Source organism: Desmodus rotundus, chromosome 10 (assembly GCF_022682495.2).
Source record: "Desmodus rotundus isolate HL8 chromosome 10, HLdesRot8A.1, whole genome shotgun sequence".
In the NCBI taxonomy this organism is placed as follows: Eukaryota; Metazoa; Chordata; class Mammalia; order Chiroptera; family Phyllostomidae; genus Desmodus; species Desmodus rotundus.
This window is the reverse complement of record NC_071396.1, coordinates 102,733,170-102,760,526: the sequence shown is the minus strand read 5'-3', so window position 1 is coordinate 102,760,526 and position 27,357 is coordinate 102,733,170. Positions and strand designations below refer to the sequence as shown.

At 47.4% G+C, this 27,357-nt stretch overlaps 2 protein-coding genes across 9 annotated transcripts in view; both read right to left on the bottom strand.

The window, feature by feature from the left end:
• LOC112322862 (O-acyltransferase like protein) overlaps positions 1-15,725 on the bottom strand; it is a 50,681-nt gene extending 34,956 nt beyond the window's left edge. The window contains exons 1-2 of the mRNA XM_053912251.1: positions 15,666-15,725; positions 8,221-8,335 (exon numbers count right to left, since the gene is read on the bottom strand). Of these exons, the coding sequence (XP_053768226.1) occupies positions 8,221-8,335; positions 15,666-15,725 (175 nt within the window). The remainder of the gene's footprint in view (positions 1-8,220; positions 8,336-15,665) is intronic.
• The window catches only part of ZNF532 (zinc finger protein 532), a 95,645-nt gene continuing 83,565 nt past the window's right edge, over positions 15,278-27,357 (bottom strand). For 7 of the 8 annotated variants that reach the window (XM_053912623.1, XM_053912626.1, XM_053912624.2 and 4 more), the window contains 3 exons: positions 21,262-21,374; positions 19,126-19,273; positions 15,278-17,291 (listed from right to left, as the gene is read on the bottom strand). In XM_053912623.1, the coding sequence (XP_053768598.1) occupies positions 16,800-17,291; positions 19,126-19,273; positions 21,262-21,374 (753 nt within the window). In that variant the 3' untranslated portion in view covers positions 15,278-16,799. The remainder of the gene's footprint in view (positions 17,292-19,125; positions 19,274-21,261; positions 21,375-27,357) is intronic. The other variant, XM_045187742.2, reaches the window with a different exon arrangement.

Here is a 27,357-nt window from a genome sequence, read left to right as displayed (position 1 = left end):
ACTCATTTCTGCCTCTCTAATCCTTGTACTCCTTTTTCTTCCCCTTTTTCGCCCTATCATCACAGAAGCTGACATGGTCCCTCCAGGCTGGTCCCTGGAGGCTGCTTCCCCCCCTTCCCCCCACCCTGTGATGCTCCATCAGCCCCCTCCTAGGACAAGTGTGGCATGAGTGAGTTAAAGCTCAAAACACAGCCCAGCCTTCGTTCACCCTATGGTGGTCCCCCGAGAGGCTGCAGGATGGTCTCCTAGAGTCCTACCCTGGGGACCACCTGGACTGACTGTCCTCAGCCTAGCAGGTCTCTGGTCTTCGTCTCCATCCTCGAGCTGCCCCAGAGTTGACTGATAAACTCTGCTTCTTGCTGAAGCTGATAAGCTGATGTTCCCAGGGACCAGCCATGCAACCCTCAGAACCTGCCCTCGGGAAGCACACGAGTGCACACCGCAAGCTGCTTGTGGCAGTGATGCTTGTCAAGGCAAAAAACTGGAAACAAACTATCAGGTGGAACCACATGAAAATTCCATTTTATGGGACGAAAACAGTTAAATGTCAGCAATTAATGCAGCTGAGGGAAGTGCTCCAAGACATATTGTTATGTAAAACAAAAAGTTTAAGAACAATAAATACATTTTTCAATTTTACAAAACAAAATAGTATCTTCTAGTGGATAGATATGCACAAAAATTCAAGGAGAAAGTTCCAGAAAGTTCTAGAAATAGGCACACACACTGATAGCTGCCATTATCCAGGAAGGGGACTGAGAAATGAATAAGGGAGCAAAAAGACGAGCGCTTTGCCTCTATTGTTCTGATTCCTTTATGATGAGAATAGCTTCATATATTATTTAGTAAATATAATACAAGAGCCCCTCCTTATCCATAGGGTGATATGTTACGAGACTCTCCCACTCCCAATGGGTTCCTCAAACTGGAGAGAGTACCAAGCCCTATCTATAGCACTATGTTTTTTTCCTATACATGCACATGTACGACAAAGTTTAATTTATAAATTAGGCACAGCAAGAGGTTAAGAGCATTAACTCATCACAAAATAGAACAATTATAACAATATCCTGCAATACAAGTTGTGTGAATGTGGTCTCTCTCCCAAAATATCTTACTGTACTGTTCTCTCTTTTTCACTTCACTACTCTTGCGCTTTGAAGCCTTATTAAGTCAAATGAGGGTGACTTGAACTCAAGCACTGAGATACCACAAGAGTAGGTCTGATAACCTGGTGAACCGAGTGAGCGACTAACAGGTGGGAGTGTCCACAGTATAGGTGTGGAGATGCCACCCCAGACTAAGGGATGAGTTGCCTTCTGGGGGGATGAAGCAGGATCTCAAGAGATTTCACCACGTTAATCAAAATGGCCCGAAATTTAAAACCTATGAATTATTCATTTCTGGAAGTTTTCCACTTAATATTTTGTCACCAAGGTTGAGCACAGGTGACTGAAACCACAGAAAGCAGGACGAAGGATGAGGGGAGACTACTGTAATCGGCAACGAGACGTACAAACAGCTGGGACACAGCCGTCTCTGTCACCCACACACTGTCCAAGCTGCTTTCACAACCCAGGAGGAACTCAGAGACGCTGCAAGCTGGTTCTCAGTCACCGCAATAAAGCATATGTCACGATAAAGTGAGTCACACAGTCTTTCGGCTGGTGGAAAGTGTGGCCTGCAATGCGTAAAAATTGCGGTATCTGTGAAGTGCCACAAAGCCAAGAGCAATAAAAAGAGGTGCACCTGTAAGGGATCGAGTAGTTTCAACAGAGGCTGTATGGCCCACAAAAGCGAAGACTCACTCTGGTCTCTTAAGAAACCTTTGCAGACCTCTTGTCTAGAGCTGATTCTCTATCCTGGGCACACAGTAGAATCACCTGGGGCATATTTTAAAAATCGTAATGCCCAGGCCCTACCCTTACAAAGGGTGACTGAGTTGGTCAGGGTGGGGCTTGGGCATGAATTGTTCTTTCAAAATTTCCCAGGTGATCCTATGCACAGCCAGGCTTGGCAGCTGTGATCTTGCGGATTAATTCCAGACTCCTGAGCATCATTTCAAAGGCCCTTCCTGGCCAGACCTGCTTCCCCAGTCTCATCTTCCCACTCCACACCTGTTTCCTCTGCTCCTTGTACAGGACACACCAGGCCCTAACTTGTCTGTCCTTCTGCCTGGAATGTCCCTCCTTCCTGCCTGCCTGGAAAATGCTGGCTCATCCTCTGACTCCGGGCTGAAGGATACTCTTCCCCAGGAAACATTCCAGACCCTTGCTTAGCGTATCACCCCGAAAGGCATGTTATTGTTCACCAGTCAGTCTGTCTCCCGTGTGAGAGAGGGGCCATGTCTTCGTTCATGGGTATCTCAGAAGAGCTCAATAAACATTTGCTGAATTGAACTAAACTTCGAAAAAATTAAGTTCTAATACCCAAAATCCAATTCCACGAGTGTAGGTTGAGGTCTTCCCCATGACAAGAAAAACAACAATTTTGAAAGCTGGGTGTACTTAATTATAAATAGACCAGATGATTTGCAGATTCCCTTCTCCGCCACTGTCTGAGCACCCCAACTCTGCAGCCTGTAATTTAAGGATCTGGAACTCTAAGAGTTGAAGGAGATAAAAACGAGAGAGGGGTCAATACTGAGCTTGTCTTCACCCTTATAGGTAAAACCTTGAAAGATGAATACAGAGGGATATTCAATGCTCACTTGAGAAGATTAAATTCTAGCTTTCTTGCCAGTTGGTGTTTTGCTTTGTGAACTGGTTTTCTTGGATTGGATTTATGGATATTTTGTATGCTATGCAACTTTTCAATTACATTAGCTTCCTTTCTGATTGAAAACACAAGTGGTCAGGTTGCCCTTTTCCTGCCTTATCCTTAATTAGTTTCTGTCAAGGACCTGAGATGCCTGGCCATGGGCAGCATCCAAATCAAAATCCATTGTGGCTGGCCTGGAGGGAGGGGCAGAATAAACTCATGATTAGTCCCACCTGCTCCTCCCAATCACAGGGCAGCTGTTCCAAGTTTTCATCATGAAAAGATTAGAAACGACTTGTTTCATTTCTGCTGGGCTAATTGGCAGACACATTTTCTTTCTCACATGATGGCAATGATATACGGGTATTAAAATGCAGAGTTGATTAATCGCTGGGTTTGAATGGAGGAAAGCAAGGCCTTGGCCAATGAGTGGTCTTAAATGTTAAAATATGGATGCACAAGAACCATGAAGTTGAAGGCTGCAGAAGCTTCTACAGTGCCAAGCTACAAACAGATCCTGAAAGTGACGATTATCTTCAGCATTAACGGCAAACATGCAGATCACTGTGTTATACTGGAGAGTTTTAAAAATGAAAATTGAGTTGTTTTTGCCCTGTAGTTGAGCATATAGAGGATACACACACACACACACACACACACACAATGCTGACCCTCTGTTGCCAGAGGTCTCCTTGCTGGTAAGAAACCCTGCAGAATGTGCCATTGATTTGGTTTCCCACTTCCTGAAGCGGGCTCTTTGCACACATCTGCTGGGAGGCCCCCTCGTGTCTGGTCAACCCTTCATCCTGGGCTTGCAGAACAAGGACAGTGTGTACATTCGTTTTCTGGGACTGTTGTGACAAATTTCCACCAAGTCGGTGGCTTTAACCCACAGAAACCCAGTATCACTGGGCTGAAATCAGGCTGCCCCCTGGGCTGCACTTCCCAAGGCTCGGGGGGGGGGGGGGCGGGGGTGAATCCACCTTTTGCCTCTTCCAACTTCCAGGGGCTGCCAGTACCCTTGGCTTGTGGCCACATCCCTCCAGTCTCTGCTTCTGAGGTCCCACCCCCTTGTCCTCTGTGCCTCAATTCTCCCTCCACCTTCCTCTTGGAAGAATATACGTGACTGTGTTTAGGGCCTTGCTGGGTAACCCAAGCTATTGTCCCCCCCTCGAATTCTTTAGTTTAATTATATATGTAAAGATTTGGTTTCCATAGAAGTCACAGGTCCCAGGAATTAGAATGTGGGTAACTTTGGGGGGTGGGTAGTGGGGGCTTGTTTCAGCCTGCTGCAGCAAGGATATCAGAAATCTGGTTAACCCAGAAATTCTACTGGGGCCCACTGTGTCCCCCTTTCTCTGGGACGAGAGTCCCTTGGTTGCAGCCACTTTTCTGTCCCCAGCTCCAGTACCTGGGGGTGGGGGGGAGCTGGCCAGGTTGACAGATGATGGAAAAAGAGGCAACTTCTGAGAAGGCAAATCAAGTATCAATAAAGGGCCCTCCACTGATGACCGGAGGAGACAAAGGCTCAGCTGGGGCCAGTGGCCAGCCAGCCCTGAGAGGCTCCCGTAACAGGGATATCCCTGTGACTGACAGGCTCCCAGACTCCCTGTGACTGCCTCCCGTAACAGGGGTATCCACCCCAGGCCTGGGCTTCTGGGACGGAAGAGGAGACACCTGAATCAGAGGTGTGAAATAATCATTCCAGGAGATAAACAATGATACCCAAGGGAGTAGGATCAGGGAGAAGGGACCTGAAGGGTTAAGAAAATTTTGCAGTGAGGCCTGGCTGGTGTGGCTCAGTGGATTGAGTGCCGGCCAGAGAACCAAAAGGTTGCCGGTTCAATCCCCAGTCAGGGCACATGCCTGGGTTGCAGGCCAGGTCCCCAGTAAGGGGCATGCAAGAGGCAACCACACATTGATGTTTCTCTCCCTCTCTTTCTCCCTCCCTTACCCTGTCTCTAAAAATAAATAAATACAATCTTAAAAAAAAAAGAAAAGAAAAATTTACAATGAAAGCAGCTGCCTGGAAAGATGTCAAGGATATTATGAGATTTGAGGAAACGGGAAATGAAGAGCCCTGCAGGCTGCTTGGGAACCAGAGGCCTCTCCCCACTCCCACCCCCACTCCCATTCATCCCTGAGGAATAAAGTGCAGGAGGAGGCAGAAATCATATGAAACCACGAGGGCCCCAGTATGGCGAGCACAAGTGTTAACTCCATAGAAATGGCTCCGCCCTGCAAGGCCCCTGCTGTGGACAGTGTCACAAACGGGTCTGGCTGAACTTGAAGAAATGGCTGTGGGGACATCCGATCCATCTCAGAGAAAGGAGTTCCGGGACCTGAGACTGCTTTATTTTGTTTGTTTTCATCTGAAATCATAAATGCACGCTGTGTAGTCTATGACTGAGATGCCGTAGCTCTCTGTGCTGGTTTCCTAGGGCTGTCTTCACAAACTTTCACACACACGTGGCTTAAAACAACAGAAATCTATCGTCCCACAGTTCTGGAGACCAGAAGTCTGAAATCAAGGGGCCGGCAGGATTGGTTCCTTCTGGAGGCTCCCCGGGAGGCTCTGCTCTGTGCCCGGCACCGCACGTAACTTCTGGTGGGGCTGGCGATCCTCGGCTCTCCTTGGCTTTCCCTGACTTAGAGACGTATCACTCCCGTCTCGGCCTGTCATTACATGGCAGGCATTCTTGTGTCCCTATGTCCCTCTTACAGGGATACCAGTCATTGGATTAGGGCACTCCTTAATCCAGTATGACCTTCTCTTACTTTGACTAGGTCTGCAAAGACCCTATTTCCAAAATAGACCACATCCACTAGTACCAGGGCCAGGGTTTCGCCGTATCTATCTAGAGGCCCCAGTTCAACCCACAGCACTCTCCCAGTGGGTCTTCTTACAGTGCCACCTTCGGCTGGGGAGGCAGGAGTGCAGACACCCGGGGCCGGGCGTGAGGCAGCCGCTGTGTGCTTGTGGAAGGTGTGGCACGTTCACGGACAGATGAAATTCCTGGAGGACTGAAGTCAGGGAACACCAACTGCAGTCCCCTTCTGCAAGGCCAAACACCTCTGCCTGAGTTTCGTCGACCCTCTCTTCCGCCGTGGTCCTCAGGGCCCATCCACTATTAGAGATCCTGCTTCTCATCCTCTCCGTGCTTTGGCACAGGGACGGAGATTCAGAACATTATGCAATATTTAACAGATTAACAAGGCATAAAGAAAAAAATAAGAAACATCGATACTTGAAGTATAAAGCTTGAGCCCTGGCCGGCGTGGCTCAGTTGGTTGCTTCAGTTCGTCCCGTAACTGAAGGGTTGTAGGTTTGATCCCCAACCCAGGCCCGTGTGGGAGGCAACCAATCAATGCTTCTCTCTCACATTGATCTCTCTCTCTCTCCCTTCCCCTCTCTCTAACAGCAATGAAGAAAAAGTCCTCAGGTGAAGATGAAAAAATAAAATAAAACTCAGCCCATTGTTTGAAATCTGATGTGTCCCCAGCTGCGTCCCCAGCTGCCTCCCCAGCACCCCCGACTCCAAGGCAACCTCTAGCTGAATTGGGGGGGTTTTCATTCCCAGACATTCCTTCCCATTAGTAGTTTATATTTGTCTCCCTAAGCAGTAGAGCAAAGCACCTTCCTTTGCCTTTTTGAAAACTGATGTATTGTATGTATTCTTCTACAACGTTTTTTCTTGGTGTTATTTGTGTATTCCCTCCATATCGATACATGTAGCTCTGCCTCGTTCCTCTTGCAGCTGCTGTTTTTGCCTTGTTTATCTTGTCCCTTATTTTAGACAGTGATGGCAAGTACAGGCTTGGGAACAGATGACCTGGGCTCCAATCCTGCCATTTATTTCAGGCAAAATCCTTTACATCTTTGTGGCTCGGTTTTCTCATTTATACAGTGGAGATGATAAAAACACCCTCCCCATGGGGGCAGGGGGTGGAACTAAATGAGAAAACTCCTGCCCGGGGAACGGTGCCCGCCATGAGAAAGTACTCTAAAGATTGACTCATTATTTTTCCATCCACAGGAAAACCACGCTGAGAACAAAGGTCAGAACCACGCGCCGGGCTCAGAAATCTCAGGCAAAATGTCAAAGCGAGGATGTCAAGTGTTTTTTATGTGTTAGAATGAAAATCAGTATAAGGCTAGAGATAGTGGTAGTCATCTATTAAATTAAGCAATCGTCCTCTATTCCGTTGATGTAAATCACTCAATTCTTCCTTGGACCATTCATCTGAAGGAATGGTCCTTTTCTTAACTAAAAAAATAAAGACTTTCAACTTTCAGGCTTTCAATTGCCAGATGGAACATGGCTAGAGGAACTTTAAGGCGCGTAAAGTGCTGACACATGAAGCTGTGGCTGAGGATGGCACCAGGTGCCCCCTCCTCATCACCGCGAGTCTGAGCCAGTCATTGTACCTTCTGGATTTTCTTGGCCAGCTTATGTGGCCTGGGAATGTCAGGATGTTCCCTGTAAATATCATCAAGTGTTGCAGCAAAACAAAATCAGTTCCAGCATGGGACTTGAAAATGGCTATTGAATCCGTTGGATTTACCTTTCCCCACCATTTCATTAAATTTCAGGACATCTAATCCAGTGTCAAACAGCAATTGCTTCCAACCATGCGCTATTTGGAATGACCTAGTATTAAACCCAAACTTTCGTCTATCTGTATGATGTATAGTGATGTTACTGAGTGTTTTCCAACACAAAATCGATGTGTCCAAAACGGAAATGGCAATGGCAATGATCGATTTGACGGCTTTGGAAAGAGCGAGTTGTTACATTTTTCCTTGTTAGTGGTTTCCATCAACAGTGACTCACTCACCCACAGATGTCACCCCACTGAAAGCGAGTCTGATTTCCTGTCCCCTTCTGGCAGGACGGTACACGTCCCGTTAGCTAAGAGAATAATTCTGGGGACACCACAAAAATAAACAAACATGGCAGCCTGACGTCCGTCCTTATCACCTGCGAAGAGGTCTGGTGACCTTGAACTTCTTCCAGCCTGAGCCAGTCTACTCACCGACACACGCCTCAGAATTTGCTATCAGACACTTAGCAAGCAAGACTCGCTCCTCGAACAATTCATTCTCACAAGCTACATGTCTAGGAAAAGAAATAACGCAAACCTACTCCATACAACAGTGAAACATTATCAGCTCCAGTAATAATAATAGCATCATACACTTTATAAACTTTTTTATCTTAGGAAGAGGCTGGACTTCACGAGATTCCTTCTGGCTAGAATTGATACCACTTCCTCTATTGCCTTCTGTGAGAAAAATCCCTCCTCCCACCTTGATTCCTGGCGCAGTTTGTAAACTGAGGCTCGTCTCGTGTTCCCCATTTGGTTTGGAGCTTTTAATTCTCAAGAGTGTTTCTAGAATGCCCCAGCACGAACCTCAGCCTGCCCTGAGTTCACCTGCCAAACCGAAAACCTACTTACTTCTCAGAGCGTATTCTTTGGGCTCCACTGAATTCAGATCAGAAAGGAATTCATCAGTGTCTTGCATGCACTTGAGAGAAATGTTTCTTGCAGGAAAAACAAAGGGTAATTGAAACTGAAAAGAAAGCAAACAAAACAATAAATTCAGGACCATCATTGTCCCTTAACCTGTCAGGATAAACTCCCCTCCCAGACAAAGAGCCTCATATTTATGGAGCACTAGTCTGTTACACGTTGGGGGGGGGGGACATTGCTCCATCCTTAATACGCAGCGACAAGCTGTGTCTCCTCAGCCACCTGCAAAGCGGCCAAGATGAACAAACCATGGAAACCAATTTACACACAACTCACTATTGTTGAGTAAAATCGCGTGGCTGTGGGGGCCGCTGACCACCTGGCTTCCTTTAGTCATGCAGATTAACAGGGATAAGGCTGGATTTTCTCTAGTTAGCCGTTCCTCCGTATACCTCTGGGTTTAAATATATATATATATATATATATGCCAAGGATGTGAAGTGGCAATATTTGTTTTTTCCCCAGAATGAGTATGAATCCACCCTCTGAAACATTCGGATAAGTGATACGCAAAGACGGGCCCATCTGGGCACTTCACCCATCTGTTCCTGTGTTGGCCGGACGTGGAAGTCTCACGGGGCTTAGGCCGCACGCCGGGGGAGGAAATGAAGCTGCAGGAGTGCTCAGGGATGGTGTTCATCCACTTTAAGAAAACATGAAAAAAATGTGTGGGTCTGGATTTCTCAGGGTGTAAATATTGTCCTTCCAGAAAGGCTTTCTGTAGGCAGCAACCTCCCTGACTACATTTAAAAAGGGCTGCAAACCAGTCCGCCCCTGCAAGTGGCTGGACCCCTGTGGCTCACGGGCTTCCCAGGGGCCTGTGGCATCCCAGCCCCCGCCCCCCGCCCCTTTATTTGAGTCAGCTGGGGCTGCTGAACAGAACACCCCAGACCTGGTGCCTGGTGCACAACAGGCATTTATTGCTCACACCCCTGGAGCCCTGAATAAACCTGGATTTATTTCCAAGTCCGTTGTTGATATGGTGTAGTTGCTGAAAATACGAAACTGCTTTTAGAATTCAGTGTTAAATATTCCATCTTTTGTCAGCTGTGGGAGCGGGGAGAATATGGTGAGTGGAATACATACCCACGTTTTAATCATTAGTAATAAAAAACACTGAAAGTGATTTTTACATACCACCTAAATAAAAAGGAAACAGATAATCTTACTTAAAAAAAAATCCTCACCCAAGGATATGTTTTATAGATTTGAGAGAGAGAGGAAGGGGGAGAGAGAGAGAGGAGAGAGAGAGAGAGAGAAACATCAGCTGGTTGCCTTCCAACTGGGAATCAAACCTACCACCCTGGTAATGTGTCCTGACCAGGGATCGAACCTGTAACCTTTTGGTGTATAGGACGATGCTTCAACCAGCTGACCCACGCGGCCAGGGTGATCACCTTACTTTTGGGAAACTAAATAGCCCAAAACCCTTCTGCTTGTCCCAACTCCTCAGAAATAAAATCAAGACTAATCAATAAAGTTCAAAGAGACTCAGCTGTTTTACAAAGACACCTTAAGCACCAATTTTATGTAAGGCAATGTGCTGGGCATAAAAATGGGGAAGAAAATACAAAATGCCTACCCTGCCCGAAAGCAGGCCTTGGTTGTTTCCCAAGGCAGCAGCGAGCAGCTTGCTGATTCTGTCATTAACACCACAGTCTTTTAGTCAAGGAACTAGCTCTGTGGGAAAGGAAAAAGCATTAGGCCTCGCATCCTTTGGCAATGAATCTGTAGCAACAAGGATTTGTCTTTGCTGACAAGAACAAGGATCAACCACCCTGGTGATGGGAAAATGCTACCTCGTAGCTGCCAAAGGGAAAGCGCTCTGCAGTGAAAGGGAATGGGGACCGAAGATCAGAAAGCAGGCAGAGTTCACGGACCAGCTCAGGCCCCTTGTCCAGAGCACGGCAGACCATCAGCAAACAAGCCTATGTCGGCAGCGGTGAGTGCTAGGAAGAAAAATCACGCGGCGTGAAGAAGTGAAGAGAGGCGAGGCACGTGGGTGCTGTTGGTGGGGCGGGCACCTTTCAGCAAGGCGACCCAGAAAGGCTCCCTCTGAGCAGGTGACTTCCTAGCCAACCAGAAATTAGCGAGAGAAGTCCACGGGTGAAGAGCAACTCAGGGAAGGGCATTCCAGGCCGAGGAAGAGCAGGGCCCCGGTTCTGGAGGGGGGGTGAAGAGTGTGTTAGAGGACTAGTCAGGAAGACTGGGTAGAAGGTGAGGTTGGTGCGGTGACAGGGTGCAGGACGGAAGGGGTGCTGGGTTCTGCTGGTGACAGAAGGGCACACACTTCCGTTTACTTCGTTGAGTCTCTTCTAGAGTAAGTGATGGTGTCCTGTCACCTGGACCATGTGTCATTCAGAGGGAAGCAAGCATCTGAGCTCTGAGACGTCCCACTGTGACAACAGCACTCCCTGGTCCTCGATGGCTCAGCGGGTCCTGGGAAGCAGTGGGTGGAGAGGCTGAGGAAGGTCCACACCCCTCGCCCCCATCCCACATCTTGGTTCTTCCCTTTTCTGACCATAAGGACAAGTCACACGATAATGCTCCACCCATAATCGCCACGGCCATTGCCACTGTGCCACCAGAATGAATAAACTGAAACCACGCCACTTCTTTGTACCACCTGCTGGAGAGCCCAGGCAGGAGCATCATCTGGGCCCGGGGTTGACCATCCCATGCCTGAGGTTAGCCTACCAGGGGGCCAGGGACAGTGACCTCCTGGCTTCCGGAGCAGGAGACAAGGTCCATTTCTTACCAAGAGTCAGGCATACAATGGCTGATACTCCAAGGGATCAGATGCTGAACTGACAGAATGAAGAAAAATGCCCATTACCCCTACTTAAAGATGTGTCTGCTACCCTTCCCACGAGAGGGTCGTTCGCTCCCTTTGACACACGCAGCTCTGCTCCCCGACTCATCAGCATCACATCCTCTCCGATCAACTGACTCTGCCGTCCCTGTGCTTTCTCATCAGATAAATGACATGTGTTCTCCAGAAATAACCAGTCCAATTAAAGCTGCCTAGACCTGAAGTCAGAAAGTTACCCTTGGGCTAAACCTACACCTCCTGGAACTGGGCTGGAGGTGCGACGTGGTGGATTCTGATTGCAGAGCTCCCGCGGATAAGACTGCAGTCTCGCCAAGTGCCGTGTTGGAAGCAGATCTGCCATGGGACTGTAACTTACCACTGTAATGAGGACAGAAGCCCCAGGAAGAGCAGCGTGCAATAAGACAGCAAAGCAAATTGAATCATCAGTTCCTTTAATGCTACGGAGCATTATAAACAGTGCTGCTTGGAGTCAGAACTAACCCCATAGATTGAATTTAGAAACTAGCAAAGAATGTTTTCTGGGAACTGCTATTCTGCTTCCGTAAGTAAAACATAGCCACTAGGGAAAGGCTATAATTCCAGGATAAATCTGCTGAGGTAATTAGAAAGAAAACATAAGTATGGAATGCAGAGCCGTTCCAGCTCACAGCCTGCCCATGGGGATGAAATGCATGGTGACGAGAGGACAGGTCTAGAGCAGGCACTTCCGAAAGTATGTGCTAGGCATCTGCGACCATCACGCTGTCCCCCACCCAGCACCCCAGATCCATCACGCACCCCTCTGCCCGGCTCTGTGCCCCGCCTGCTGACATTACAGGCCGTTTCCGGGGCTTCCTTGTCCTCTAGCTTCTATACGGCTTAGGCCTGTGGGGGGCATGGGCAGGAAATCTTTGAGTACGACGGACAACTTCCCTGTAATTCCCCTCCCACCGTCTCCTTACTTCACCAGGGCTCTGGCTCTTACAGAGTCCCAGGTGCACCACTCCAGCTCCACCCGAGGGTGGCAATGGCTCCCCATCACTGCTAGTCCCCATGGGGCTCAGCATCCTTTGTTCCAGACCACAGCTCTGTATATAGTTCCCTCCTTAAGTTCCGTAAGTTAAAGGTTCTCTAGTGTCCTGCTGAGTCCCTAAGTCATACAGGATCTAAGGCTGGGCCCCTTCAGGTCTACCTTTCCAGCAAAGGCAGCAGCGACGAAGAAGCCAACTCCCCGAAAAACACAGGCGAAGATGACGAAAGTTTCATCATCCAAGGAATTGAGCCCTTACTAAAACGTTCACCAAAATCTATTGGGACCGTAGGGAGGGGAAAAGCATGTGGAAAGGGAATGTTGTCTGTAAGTCAGCCTTCCACCCAAACCTGTGTCTGGAGGCTGGGCTATTCAGAGTAAGTGGTTTGGGGTAAAGGTGACTGCAGAGTAGTAATTGGTTATTCCAGAAGCTTCTGGTAGCTGGAAGAGGCTCTTTGCAGAGACCAAAGTCTGCTTTGTTGTATCTCAATGGTTTATGATGACTTCTGCAGGTGTGTGAGACTTGGAGTTTCAAAAAGAAAGTCGAAGTAAACAAGAAGGTTCAAGTGTGCATTTAAGCAAAGAATGAATCGTGCACAAGGAGGGGCCCAGTTCCTAAGGTAACTAAACCACGGTTCTACACTGTATGCTCACAACTCAGAGCTGCACCGTGGAACCCCTAGAGCACCTGGTGTGTGTGTGTGTATGACTAAGTGACACAGGTGGCATTCCACATTTGACACGCCCCTCTATTTTCAGACCATTTTTGGAATAAATGAATGGTTCTTTTCAGTCATAATTTTATTTTACTTGGTTCTCCCAACGGTTTTCTTTTCCCCTTCCATATAGGCATTTTACAGAGATCACAGCACAATGAATATGTTACTATGACATAACATCTTAGTCTCGGCCCAAGTTTTCAACAAGAAATGCCCCTGTTGGTCAGTGATCCCGGGACACAGCTCAGCCTCCCCCTACACCAGTGTAGAAGTTTCCACCAGAGCTTTGAGTGGGACAGCGAGCTCTTTAGAATTTGCAGCAACTGTCTCTGGGAGGAAGTGGTGGTCTGGGCCATGCCGTCTAAGTCCCCATCTTCCTGTTTCTCATTGTGTAAGTCTGTTTCCCCTTGCCGACATTCTTCATTTCAGCACCATTACTCCGAGATGGATAAAAAGTATCCAATCACACACATTCAAACACGAACGTATCTCATATGTGTATCTAAAGTGCGATCGTCACCATGCTCTCATTTTGACTTCCGCGTCTCTAAGTAACGTAAAACTTGGGAAAGTCTAAGAAATCACCGAGGCTTGAACTTCCACACTTACCCTGCTTGTTTCTGTCTCCTTCAGCACAAAACCATCTCGACGCCACTTCCGAAGTGCTACTTACTGTCACAGCCTCTCCCCAAGGTCACTCCCACCACTGGAGGTCGATTCCTCTGTGTTAGTCCTGTGATGGTTACTGATGCCGCTCACAGATTTTCAGCTTTCTGCCTTCTGGGCACATGGTAGGATTGCACTTCCTGGCCACCTCGTGATTATGTGGGGTCATGTGAATGGTTTGGGCTGATGAGTTGTGGAAAGTGACATCTGCCACTTCTGGGCTAAGGCATTTCATTGCCCTTTCCCTCTGCCATGGTAACCAGCAACTTTTGGGGCAGTGAGGTGAGGGGACAAGCAGATTTGGAGCCATGCTTCCAGTCAACCCATCACGGGGATGGAATGTGGACAGGGGTAAGTCTCATTGTCACAAGTCATTAAGATTTAGGGTTGTAACCACAGCACAACCTAATTTATCCTAATACACTATCCCACCACCCAACCTACACACTGTCACCAATTAAGTCTGGTTACATCACTCTCTCGTCCACTCATCTCTGCTGACGTACACACTCCTTAGTCCATCACTCAAGGCTTTGTGCAACTTGACCTCAGCCTACTCTGTCAGCCTCAGCAACCTCTTCCTTACCAAAGAGAGGAAATGGGCTTCCTGAGAGTTCATGAAGGAAGCCCCAGGTTTCCGCTCTGGGTCTGACTGTATCCTGTTTCCCAAATGCCCACACCTACCACCTCACCCAACATCTCCTACTAATGAAGAACACGTGGAATTCACAAGTCCCAATGTGGGTTTTAGCTCAGTATTCAGCCTGTTTACCAAAGCATTCATGTCTTTCATTAGTGGCTTTTTCTGCAATGGCCCTTACCAATTCTGTTCCCTCTCTCTGAACTCCTGTTAAACCTGCTAGGTCTTCTCATTTGGCTGTTCCTGATTCCTAATCTCTTCCATGTATTTCATCTCCTTATCTCTGTGGAGTCTCGGTAATATCTTCACGATCTACCTTCCAGTTCACCAATTTTCTCTTCGGTTGAACTGTCCAGCTTTCCTCCCAGGGTGAAGAAACCTGTGCTGTTTTTGGACCCCGGGCTTCACTTATTCCTCCTCTTGGACCTCTGGGCATTCTAAAAAAACATTTTTGGAGGCTCAACTAGGCATTTCATAGATGCTAATTTCATATTACTAAGCATTTCTGGGTATTGAAGAGTAGACAGACTTCCAAGTTATCTTATCAAAGCTGTAGTGCCACAAACAAAAAATCTAGTATCGTGTTTTGCACATACTTTTTATTTGGGGAATAAATGAGTATTTGTCGATATGTACATAAACACACAGAGCGAGCACTGGATTGAGAGCAAGGGTATCCGGTTCTAATATGCAAAGTCACTTACCAGCTATGAGGGCGTAGGCAAAGAATTTAATCTGAGCTCAGCTTCCTCAACTGTGAAACTAGGCTGGTGAGACCTGTGCGGCCTACCACGCAGGTTTATTGCAAAGGTTCAAATGCAGACACATGTGGAAGTGTACGAATACAACTTAGAGCAATACAAGTATAACAAGTAACAGCCATGGGATTTCAAGTTGGGGAAGACTTAATCATGCCCCCGGATGACTCCAATGTCCTGATGGAGTCAACCAAAAAGTGACAAAATAGCTGCTTGCTGATGAGAACGAAAATGCCGTTCTTCGGAGCGGGAAGAATTCTGCAACATCCCATAGCCTGCCCCTGAAATTAACCACTTCCTAAACTCCATGAAGACGTCACAGTCCCGCCATCAATGACTCTCTCACAGAAGAAGCACAAGGGCCAAACGTCCCACGTTTATTTACAGATGAAATGTGTGTGATACAGTTAGGGTGGATGTAGTGCGTAACCCCTGACAGCAGCGAGACCTTTTGGAGGCACCGAACATTGACTACAGTATACCATGCAAGTATCTATATATACACAAACAAATTTCTTTTCCTTAAAAAAAAAAAAAGAAGAAGTACAAAACATGTTTAGGGATAAATACAAGATATAAAATTCCAAAGAAAACACGAAACGGAAACCAAAAAATATAACTCTCCCAGAGAACTATAAACGGAAGGGACAGAAGAGCATGTCCACTGTGCTTCCATAGAGCAGAACCTCCGACGGTATGTACTTGTTGAATTGACCGACCTAAGCCCGGGTGGCTTGGTGCTCACCCAGTGGCCCCGGGCCACTTGCGGCGGCCGCACCAACGAAGCGGTGGTTGAGTTGTGCATCCCGATTCTAAGTACCAGAATGTTTGGCAGTAGCACCCAGAACAGGAAATGCCAACTCTTTAGACAGCAAAGGGTTAAGTCAACTAGGATTTTTGTCTTCCTGTCAAGAGCCAGAGAAATACTTGGTATCTTTAGGTGTGTCTTGATAATAGTTAATAAATTACATGACAAAAACTTGACTATATAAATCTGTTGGTCTAACTACGTATTTGTAACGTTTACAGTAGTCCAGCCCTTTCGTAACTTTATTTCCTTGTGCTCTTGGAAGCAGCCTTGCATATCGGGCCAGAAAACAACCAGCCCCCACTTTGACCTTCAGGATAGATACTTTTCTTCCCCATAAGATGGAAATAAGGAACCCGCTCATCTGTTACGGGATATCGGGCCTAGGTTTTTTATTCACCTGCAAGGCTGCTGCTTTCAACACCATTTGGCATGGCCCGGAAAAGATGCCACACGCCGCTGGAGCACGCGTGCGTCCAAGCGCGCCCCCCAGGCTCCGAGCAGGCACATTGAGGGTAGTGCTAAGACACTTGAAAGTCCCCAGGTGTTTTGAGACCCACGATCACCTACAATTGATGTAGTAAATTCTAAAAATTAAAAACACTAAAAAAGGCATTATCTTAGCCTGTAATTAGTTAACCCTTTTAAATCTGCAACATACAAAATGGTTTATTTGAATTCAGGAACTGCCCGTTACTAAGAACTCTGCTTCAAAGGAACAATACAAAAAGAAAAATTGTAATCCTCCCCCCAAAACAAAAACAAAAACAAAAAAAACCCAAAACACAAAAACCCAAACTCAAAACATTTTCTACTAAATACTGATACAAACATGTAACAAAGAGTATAAAAAGTTATTCCTTTAAATATATACAAACTCTTTTAAACTCAAATACTGTTTTAATACTTTTGGAGGATATACACGAGAAGGTGAAGAAGGGACGCTGAAAGAGAATATATTGCAACAGCCTAGACAGTACTGTTAACTCTATTATACTGCAACCTTTCTGTAACAAAAATGTCTCTTTCATTCCAATGTAGACAGGGACCGTCCTTGGGGAAGGTCTGTGGCTATTTCTCAGCTGAACTCACTCTTTTGGATTTGATGAAGGCCATGCCGTGGGTCCGCATGTGTGCGTTTAAGGCCGCTTCTGTCTCGAACGTTTTTGCGCACACCTTGCACTTCCGGTCGGACACAGCGCCGTCGGCCGCCTCGTGCTCAGGGCTGGGCTGGTTCTGCTGGCTCTCCTCCCCGGCCCCGTTCTGCTGGGACACCGGCTGCGGCTCCTTCAGCTTGTGCACGATGAACAGGTGCCTGGACAGGGACACGTGGGACGTGTAGCAGAGGCCACACTCCCGGCACTGGTGGGAGGAGCCGTCCGATCTGTGCTGCGGGATGTGCTCGTGGAACTGGAGCAGGTTCTCGGTGGTGAAGCCGCACACGGCGCACTTGTGAACCTTAAAAACATTGATCTTTAGCTTTTTCAGCGGTTGAGTAATCGCACCCCTGGGAGGTCTGAACTCTAAAACTGGTTCTTCCAACTTCCGCTTGGGACTGGGAACCTTGGAGAAAGAAACAGACACAACTGAAAGCCATTGGGCTGGCTGGGTGGCCAGTGACCAGCTCCCTTGGACTCGAGGCTGCCAGGAAAATGTGTATTGCAAGCTTGGGGGTTTGGGTTCTCTCAAGGCTGCGAGCCTGCCACCCCAGCCTAGGCTCAGGCCTTTCATCAGCTCCAGAGATCTGAGCATTCCTGTGTCCCAGGCAGCGCTCCAGCCCAGGGGCCCAGCAGGGGACAAACAAGTCCCTGCCTTCAAGGGCGGTGGGCTCCAATAAAGCGTGACAAGCAGCAACCGAGGAGCCCGTCTACAGTGTCACACACAGAACAAAGCAGCGCAGGAGGATGGCTGGGGTGGGGCTGTTAGGTTACACGCAGCCTGACTGTGACATCTGAACAGGGACCAGACACCGCAAGCTGTGTATGCAAAGGCCTGAGGTGCAGCCTGTGCCTGGGGACAGCAGAAAGGCCAGTGGGGCTGGAGCAGGGCGACCGGGCGAGTGCAGAGAGAGGGCCGGGGAGACACGGGGGTTGGGTGGAATGAAAAACGCCTTGTGGGAGAGAAAAGGCCAGGAATTTTGCCTTTTCTGTGACTACAATGCAGAGTCACTGGAAGCCCAGTTGGTCCAGTAGGTACCCTGTCATGCCCGCTCGCTTTTGTCACACTCCTTCCCTGACGGGTCATGCCTTTCTCCTGCCTTTCCAGCTTTCTAGATCTGACCCACACCCAATCCTGGCCTTTTTGGAGCTCCAAAAATCCAAGCCAAAGGGACCTCCCTCCTCCCAGTTCCACGGCCCCAGTTTTCTGCCTTATTCACAGAGCATTTCTCATGCACCTTGACCTGAAGCTATGACTGCAGGCACCTTGCCTGAAGCTGCCCCTCCACCTATCTTCTTTTACATATTTTATTTATTTAATTTTAGAGAGAGGGGAAGGGAGGGAGAAAGAGAGGGAGAGAAACATCAGTGTGTGGTTGCCTCTCACACCCGCCCCACCCCCTACTGGGGACCTGGCCCACAACCCAGGCATGTACCCTGACTGGGAATTGAACCTGTGACCCCTTGCTCCACAGGCCGGCACTCAATCCCACTGAGCCATACCAGCCAGGGCTGCACCTACATTGTTGAACCCCCACCTCCCACTCCCCTCCGGACATCACTTGTGGGAAAGGATTATAATCTAATGCGACAGTGGTCTGCTAGTGCTCTGATGGGCCTCAACTCAGTGATTAACTCCTTGAAAACACCCATGGGCTTTATGCGGGTACACTCCAGACGCAGCCCGGTGCCAAAGACAGCAGGAGCTCTGAAACGTCCGCTCAGCTGTGGCTTTACTCTAAGGGCACTCAGCACAAACACGCCTCGTGCACAGGTTAATATATACACTGCTGTCTGATCCAAGGTTGCTGTCCACTGATGTAAGAATAAGGCGCGGATCTGCCGTGTTAGCTGCTATCGTTACAGAGAGAAGCTAAAAGGAAGCACGGCTTTCACGAGGACACTATCACACCCGGTACTGTTGCCAGGGAAAAAGAATCTAGCTCTGTCCTTTCCTTCTGGCGAAGAGGCAATTTCTGTGCATCAACATCACCATTTTAAATGTACTCATGTGCGTAGATGCCTACAGCTATTTCTGGAACGGCACAGAGGAAACTTAGCAAAGGTTCCCTTTTAGGAGCGAGAGGAAAGCTCAGAGTGGGTGTAGAGGGAGACTGCCTATTATTTCATACCTTCACGCATAGTCTGAATTTTTAGAATCGTGTCACTGTAGAGACTTTTCAATGGGAAAACCAAGTCCACACAACTCCACCATAAAGAGAACATCTGCAATATCTGACCTTGGTGTCTTCTTTGATTTCCGTTTCCTCCTCGTTGGTGGCTTCTGTCATTTCCTTCAAGTCAGGATCCTTGATGCCGTGCATGAGCTGGATGTGCTTCTCCAGCATCAACCGTTTCGTGAAGGTCCGCCTGGAGTCTGGGCAGTGCCTGCGGGGCAGAGGGGAGGACGCGGAGGTGACCCATGTGCCAAAAAGTGACCTGCGTCCCAGGTGACCGCCGCTGCTGCAAGGCCGTCACCACCAGCTGCACACTCAGAGGGGTCAAGGCTATCTGTGTCAATCAAAGTGGCCCAACGTGAAATCTCAATTTTGCTATAAATGACAGTTTCCGATTTGGGGGAAAAAAAAAAAAAGTTTGCAGCTTCCGTGAAGTTTTCTGCCCATTTTGGTGTCCTCACAGGACCAGCCTAATCTGGTTCAGACGGAATATTTATTTTCTAGGTTTGATTTAAGTATCACTTAATTTGTAATTCTAGGTGGCTTTAATCTTAAAAGGGAGAACGCTCAATTTCCAAAGTTTTCTTCCCCTGGACTCAGAGTGTTCCCTCAGAGTCTGTGTCGTGAGAGACGCTGCACTGTGAAGTCCCTCCCTGACTCCTTCACGCTGAGCTTAATTATTCCTGCCCACTCTGCCCCAGCAGCGAGGAGACAGAGTGGCTCGCCCGGTCAGTTCCCTCACCCAGGCACAAACGGGACCTGCCCGGTCAGCATCCTGGCCTGCAGACATGTGTGTCCGTCCGCAGAGTCATGTGGAAAACTACGGACGGACGCTCCAAATCAGTCAATTATTAACAAGTATCCATTTTATCTTACGCAAAAATACCCTGTAGATTTTAAACATGCATTTACAGTTTTCTTAATAATAACAGGCCAAAAAAATGTAACCACAAAAGAAAGTTAATGACCATGGCGATGGTGGGCACTACGAGCCAGACATCAGAGAGAACACCCCTGCAGCGGAGGGAACGAAGAACCAAATTTGCTGCCTCCCGAACAGCTCCTGTGGATTCTATAATAATTGGCCCCCAACTCTGCTGACTTCATGTCAGGGAACCTGGGCAGTGGTGGGCACCAGCACCAACACTGAGGAACACAAGAAATCAGGCAGACAATCCTAGCATTTACTGCCTTACGGTGACTTCATGGGGAAATAAACAAAACCCATCAGGTCAAGGACTCTGCCACGCCGGACTTCCTTTTCATCTTCTGCCCAGCCCAGGCCTGACTTCTAAATTCTGATTCTTTCCATACAATCTCAACACACAGACTCTATTCACAGAATGTTCTCATCTCTCCAAAATCACTCTCGGCTTTCATTTCACTGAAGGAGAGTCTGCGTCCCTGTTTTTCTACCCAAGAAACTGTCCCTGACTAACCATGCCGCAGCCAAGTGCCACTGGTCTGACAGCCAGCCTTCACGAGTCTCCAGTGCCACATGCTGCAGACGAGCCATATGGCTCCCCTGTCTTGGAGTTCTCAGGCTTTAATGAGAAGTGCCTTAAAGTCAGTAACCTTGTTATAGCCGCTCACTTCAGGCATGTTGTGTCTGAGTACAGGAGAACGCTTTCCGGTTAATAGTTAATAACAACATACCAGGTTCTGGTCGCCACACACTAAGTAGCTCATGGCCATCCCAAGGGTGCGGTGTGCTGGCCCACTCAGTCCCACGCCTTTGGTCCCTCGGCCAACAGCGTGTGCCAGGAACAGGCCGCCGCGTATCGGGTGGCGAACGACAGCCACAGGGCCAACAGTCAGCCTCAGGCTGCCTCCAGGACCGGGCCCCATCAGGGCCTCTCTGAGCCCCTGAGTCAGTCAAGTAGAAGGAGACAATCAACTCGCCCAGGCAGGCGGCTCACTTCTCCCCAATCCTCGCCGACACGGCAGACACCTCTGGGAAACAGTCAGAGCACAGGCACCTACCCGCGGTGCGCAAGAAACTGCGCCTTTCGAGTTCCATGTGTTAAGTGTTCCCGTCCAATTGAGACAGCGCAGGTCAAAACTACAGGCTGTCACAAAGACATGGAATCCAGAGACCGTGGGACAGGGGTGGGGATGGGACGGGCAGCCGGGAGAACCTCAGCGGACGCCCGGCTGCATCCTCTCTCTGTGCCCCTCGCGTTAGAAAGCGCAACTTACGAGCAGGTATAAACTTTCCTGATGCCTTTGTGCTTGATCCGGTTGTGGCGGCACAGGCTGTGCGAGGAGCTGAACGACTTGTCACACTGGCGGCAGGGGTGCTTCTTCATTTGCTTCACCACGAGGAGAGAGAGAGAGAGTCACGTGAGAGAGCACAGGCAGAAAACGCTTTAAAAAATTAAGAACTCTTTCCTAAGGGTTGAAGCTAAATGCTCATCCCTGTGCAGCAGTACGGGCTGGGGCAGCCATGAAGAAGCTAGTTCCTACAGAATGAAACAAACCTCATCACGAGAAGAAAAGCATTTTCCTTTTTCTCAAAAGCACCTGTTTTTGATTCGACACAAACGCCCAGGTATTTAAGGAGAAGCATTATGTAAAGTTTCTTTGCAAAACAGATATAATAAATGTTATTTTTAGAAGCAGATGATATAGGAACACGTAACTCTTCAGTTAACTACCAAATTGAGCCATTATTTAATTCTTTATGTCCAGAAAGAATATGTCACCTCATCCAATGTGCCTTTTCAAATTAAATCTCTGGCTAATTTTAAACCTCTTAACTTTCTCCCACTTAATGATTATGTAATTATTCCTCATATAAAGAGTTTTACAGATGGTCTTTTGTTGTAAATAATACTGTTTGGTTATGTCAAGAACACAAACGTTTGAGACCACTTTATGGAGACGGCCTGTTGGCACATGGAGCGGGAGAGACGGAGAGAGAGGGGGCATGGGGGTGCAGTGGGGGCCAGACAGAGCACGAGACAAAGCCATCATGAGTTTCATAAAAATCGAAGTTAAAAACTGCCTGCTCTGGCTAAGATGTAATCATGTTACCTCAATGTATATCCACACAGAACCTAGGGAGTAAAATTAGTGGCTTAACTTTAGAACGAATCCTTTGGGTCCGATCAGCCCTGCAGTAGGTAAACAATGTATCACACGTAAATCGGAGCAGGAAAGAATGGTCAGCCTACAGACCGGGGTGGCGTTCCGCTCAGCCCTCATTAAAAATAAGGCCGAAGCAAGATTACGTTCTCATGGGAATGTGGTCTCTCAAGTAACATTACTATTTTTGGCACTAGAAAGAAAGAAGTAAGCACGCAGTTGTGAGCTAAGTGATAAAGAAATGATACATGTATTTTAAAAATGACTTTTACGTCACCTGACAAACATGTCCTAGTCAAATGGGAAAGCAAATCGAAGTGGCTGAGAGTTTTTAAACATCTACCCCCCAACTGTAAGGTGGAGACCACACCTCAGAGGGGGCGGGGGTGGGGGGGGCGAAATAAAGGGTAACACAGAGCATGACACAGAGAAATCCTCAATGACTATTTTCTTATTAATAACAGTAAAGTTACACTCCCAAGTGTCTTCTTAAAAAAATATGTTTATTAATTTTAGGGAGAGAGAAAAATAAACATTGATGAGAGAGAGAAATACGGATTGGTTGCTTCGTATATGCACCCTGACCAGGGATCAAAACCCCAACCCAGGTCTGTGCCCTGACTGAGGATCGAACCCACAATACTTTGCTGTCAAGGCCCAAGTTTCATTTAGAAAGAGAGGGAAATACTGTCTTTTAAATAAGGCAAAGCAGTCTGGCAGGTGTTCCAAAGGGTCTTGAACCCAGATAAAGGTAACGTAGGGAGTTTCTTCCCTGTGGCAAGGATGAAAGTCGGACCTCTGCCTTTACTGCTTTCCTAAAGCACATGGTCTCTGGGAAACAGAGAGAACAAAGCGCATAAGCAGCTGGTGCTCTGCGACGTGCTGTGCCTTCTCCCAAAGGCATTCCGCAGGGTAAAAACTGCGGTCACACAAAGCAGACACCAGCAAACCCCAGTCTCTTAGACTTACGTAGCCTGAGAACGAAGACGAGGTTACATTCAGAATGAAGCTCTAAACAAGGAACAGTGAGTCGTGAATGGTGCTCCTATGTTTCAGTAAGGTTACTTAAAATATCTACTAATACCTAATTCCCTTTGAACTTTGCACATATAAGATGGACAATATTAAGATCACCTGGAAGAATCAAAACACAAGACACATTTCTAAAAGCAAAGTTGAAGCAAAGAATCCTAAAGGATACAGAGAACTGAAATGTACTCATATCTAACCCGCAAGGGGCAAGAGGCCCCAGAGAAATGTAAAGTGCATTTTCTTTTCAGGTGAAGGGCTTAATACCCCATTTCTCTTTACATTAGTAGCAAACCAAAATGTTAATAGAGAAATTTCAATGAAGGAATCTCAATAGATAATAAATTAAATGAAGAGCGGCTTAGCTGAATCAATAATTACTATTTTCAAAAAGAATTGACAGTGTGTGAGAGAGTATGCTTTTTCAACATCTTTATTTCAGAAATGCAGGAATGAACTGTGCAAACCCTGAAACAATGGAGCAGGGTTTCCAGATCACTGGTAACAAGAAAATTACAGGTTTAAATACCAGTTTCCAGGTCAAATCTGCCTCACAAAACAAACGGCTTTCTTCTTTGCTAAGTTTTAAATGTGTACTAACTTACGTAGAGGTGCTGTAACCTAATTTATTTTCATAACTGTATCTTCAGTATTATAATAGTTCACACTGCTACAATTTTTGTCAATCAATCAAAAATTAAAAAAGCAGTATTAAGGAAAGTATAAAGTTTACCATTGTTCTATTTTCAAAACTTTGAAGGTCATTTACTTCCTTCTGTCTCCAATGGGGTGTAAGCTGATATTGGAGGGAACCATGGCCTTGAGTGGGCTTTTTATAGTTAACTGAATTCAGAAAATCCGTGTTTCCTTCCTCAATTGTTAGTTATTTTGTTTTTTTCAGCAGAGCCCTTTGAAAAAACAGTGAATTAATGTGATAAGCTGGCAGATCTGAAAAATTTTGTGAAACCTTACAGTAAAATATCAAATCAACATCTGGGTACATTTCCTAAACGTTCTCCCTGATTTCCAAGCTCTGACCCTTCACCGCCATACACTGGAGGAAGAAAAGCATCAGTTTCCCTGGCGCATTCTGGGCTCGGAGGCTGCGGCCCTGGGCTCACGGTGGTGGGTGGTGGGTCCAGGCTCTGGGGCCCACTGCATCCGGGTGACACCCAGTGAGTGTGTCCTAGACTGCCGCTGGCTTTGTCACAGTCAGCCACTGCCCATGCTGATAACTAGTCCCTTCTTGTCTCTCAGCTTGAGGAAAGTCCCAGCTTCACAAACCCAACTGGCTAGACCTCCCCTTCACCTTCGCCTGGGACTCACGCCCCCCGGAGGCCCCTGCCTTGCACCGACATGCAAAACTCCTCATCGACCCCACACATCCCGGAACACCCACAGATTTAAGCTCATTCCCAAACCAAGCGGACACACTCTTCAGCTCTATCGTTTCTCACGAAAAAGGGAAAACTAACTATGTCCTTTAAATGTATCACAGCAGCCTCTCTCAGAATTTAACTCCTAAACTCTGGACCCTCCCACTTGGAAATCTATTCTACAGGCAGACCCACACACGGTCCAACCAGTTCCCCTATACTAACACAACATACATACAACACGTTATAAATCACTGCACTATGCAAAACTTGCCAATAAAAACTACAGGGCTTCCGTCAAAACTTAAGCTAGGGGCATAATACTCAGAAACTCAGTCAGTGGTACACTCAATAAAACAGGAGCATGATTTTATTTCTACGTGTCTAATGGTTAATTTATAGATACTACAGGATCAAAATGGCACGTATTTTCCTGGAAAATGACCTGCTGTTTGCTCGTGGCAGCGGGCGTCGGAGGGCTGTGGCTTGCTGAGTGTTTGTGAAGAGGTGGAGGAAGGGTGGTCTGAAAGGGAAGGGCCAGAGGGAAGCGGCACCCCCAGGTGGGTGCCGGTGCCGGGTGGGCGCCAGTGCGACTCAGCACAGGGGAGATGCGGCCTCAGGGGGGACTGTGAAGTGCGTGTGTGTTTTGTTTATTCCAACACAACCCCGTTGCACAGTATTCCGTGTTCACCTAGTGTTTCTCAGGGGTGAAATCACATAGGAGCCAACTCAGACGTTGGGGGCGATGCTGCCATTGTTCCCTGACGTGTCCACTGCATTGGAACAAATCTGTGTTTTCGTCGCAAGAGTTCTGCCAGCACTGACTGTGTATACAAGGTTATTCACTGCAGCCCCACGTGTACTGGAGGGGAATCTGGGGCCGCGAACCGCACCGCTCCTGCCGTGTGGCCACAGCAAAGAATCGAAGGTCTCAATGCACCGGCACGGAGAGAAGTGTGGCGTATACTATGTGGAGAAAGAACTGGGAAACTGTGTTAGCAAGCTGTGTCCTGTGTCAGAGACAGTAAAAATGGGAACCTATGCGCATATGGAGACACTCACAGAGAGGACCAGCCCGATGCATATAACCTGGAGAGTGTGGGTGGAAGGGTAGGAATGAGGCTGTTCACTGTATTCCTTTATGTGTTTTGGATTTTTCAAACACGTGAATGAATATAGCACATATCAAAAAAATCTGGCTGCCTCAAAAAATTTTAAGTCAGGTTTACTGAAATGTAATTTATGAACTGTAAAATTCACTCTTTTTAATGTATAGCTCTATGAGTTTTGACAAATGGATACATTTGAGTAACCACCACAATTGAGATACAGAACAATTCCATCACCCCCCAAAATTCCCACTTGCCCGTTCCCAGTCAACCCCTCTTCCCACCCCCAGCGTTTGGTAACATCAATCTGGTTCTAAACTCCACTTTTGCTTTTCTACGTCAGCAGATGGAACCATCCAGTAGGGCGGGTGGGTGTCTGAGCCTGGCTCCTTTCCCTGGGCACAAGGCAACTGTAACACATAATAGGAGTCGTCCACGCTGCTGAGCATTCAGGCCGTCTGTTCCCTTCACGGTGGCATAGTGAGCACCCCACGGCATGGATACACTTGTTTGTCCACTTACCAGGTGCGGGGCACCTAAGTTGTCTCCAGTTTGGGGAAATTAGGCATTAAAACCCCTACAAACATCCATGTGCAGGTTCTGGTGTGAACACGTGATTCTATTTCTCTTGGGTAAACTCCTAGAAATGGGATCACTGAGTCGTTCGGTAAATTGAGTAAGACACTCTCCCACCAGCTTCCAGGCTGGCTGTGCTGCCTTTCTACCAGCAGCGGAATGGACTCCGGCAGCTCTGTGACCGTCCCCACAGCCGACGCTGCCACTTTATCCTGTCATAGCCACTGCAGAGGGTGGTCCTCAGTGTTTCACTGTGCTTTTGATTTGTGTTTCTCTAATGACTAATAGTACTAAGACTTGGAAAAAAAAAAAAAAAGAACAGATGAAACACCTACTAGTAAACCTCACTCCTCTGAAATCTCACTGCAAACATCCGGGGCCTTCAGCACTGAGCAAACACTCTGTCAGTTCTCCCTGAGTGAATGAACGAACACCGGAAAGAGTGACTGCATGCACATTTATCTACTGGAATACTACGAGCAGGTTCCACCAAGTAATCTGGAGGAACACATTCAGGATAAAGTGCTGGACGCACAGTGAGCACTGCTGAGATCCTGGAAAATGGGGGAGCCGTGAGCAAGTTTAAATACCGATCGAGAAAGAGCCTATTTAAAAAAAAAAAAAACAAAAAAACCATGAAAATATTGAGGACGAAGACCAGAGATGGGTCAAAGAGTAGGGGGAGATTCAGACAGAAGGAAGAACCAGGCTTCGGGTGCGGCGGCAGACAAGGCGCCACCCACAGACAGGTGCAGCGCTTATTCTGGTCAGTGGTGGGCGGGTGAGGAAAGGACCGGGAAATTGAAGGAATTCCTGCTCCGCGGCCTCCGTTTTCCATTGAAGACTAGATGGAGCATCCACACAGTGCAGCCTGCATTTCCTTTCTCTTATCTTTTCCAGTAGTAAAAACAACACATGCTTATTGCAGAATGAGAAAGGGAGTAAAGATGGCTTCTAATCTCGGCCACTGAAGTCAATCTCTAGCTATACAGCCTTCCCATTTATTTCTTTTCTGAATATACATTTATGTGTATTTATAATAAGGCTTTATTATTATACATATTGATTTGTACCCTGATTTTTTTCACTTGGAAAACACACAGAGCTACACATGTTTT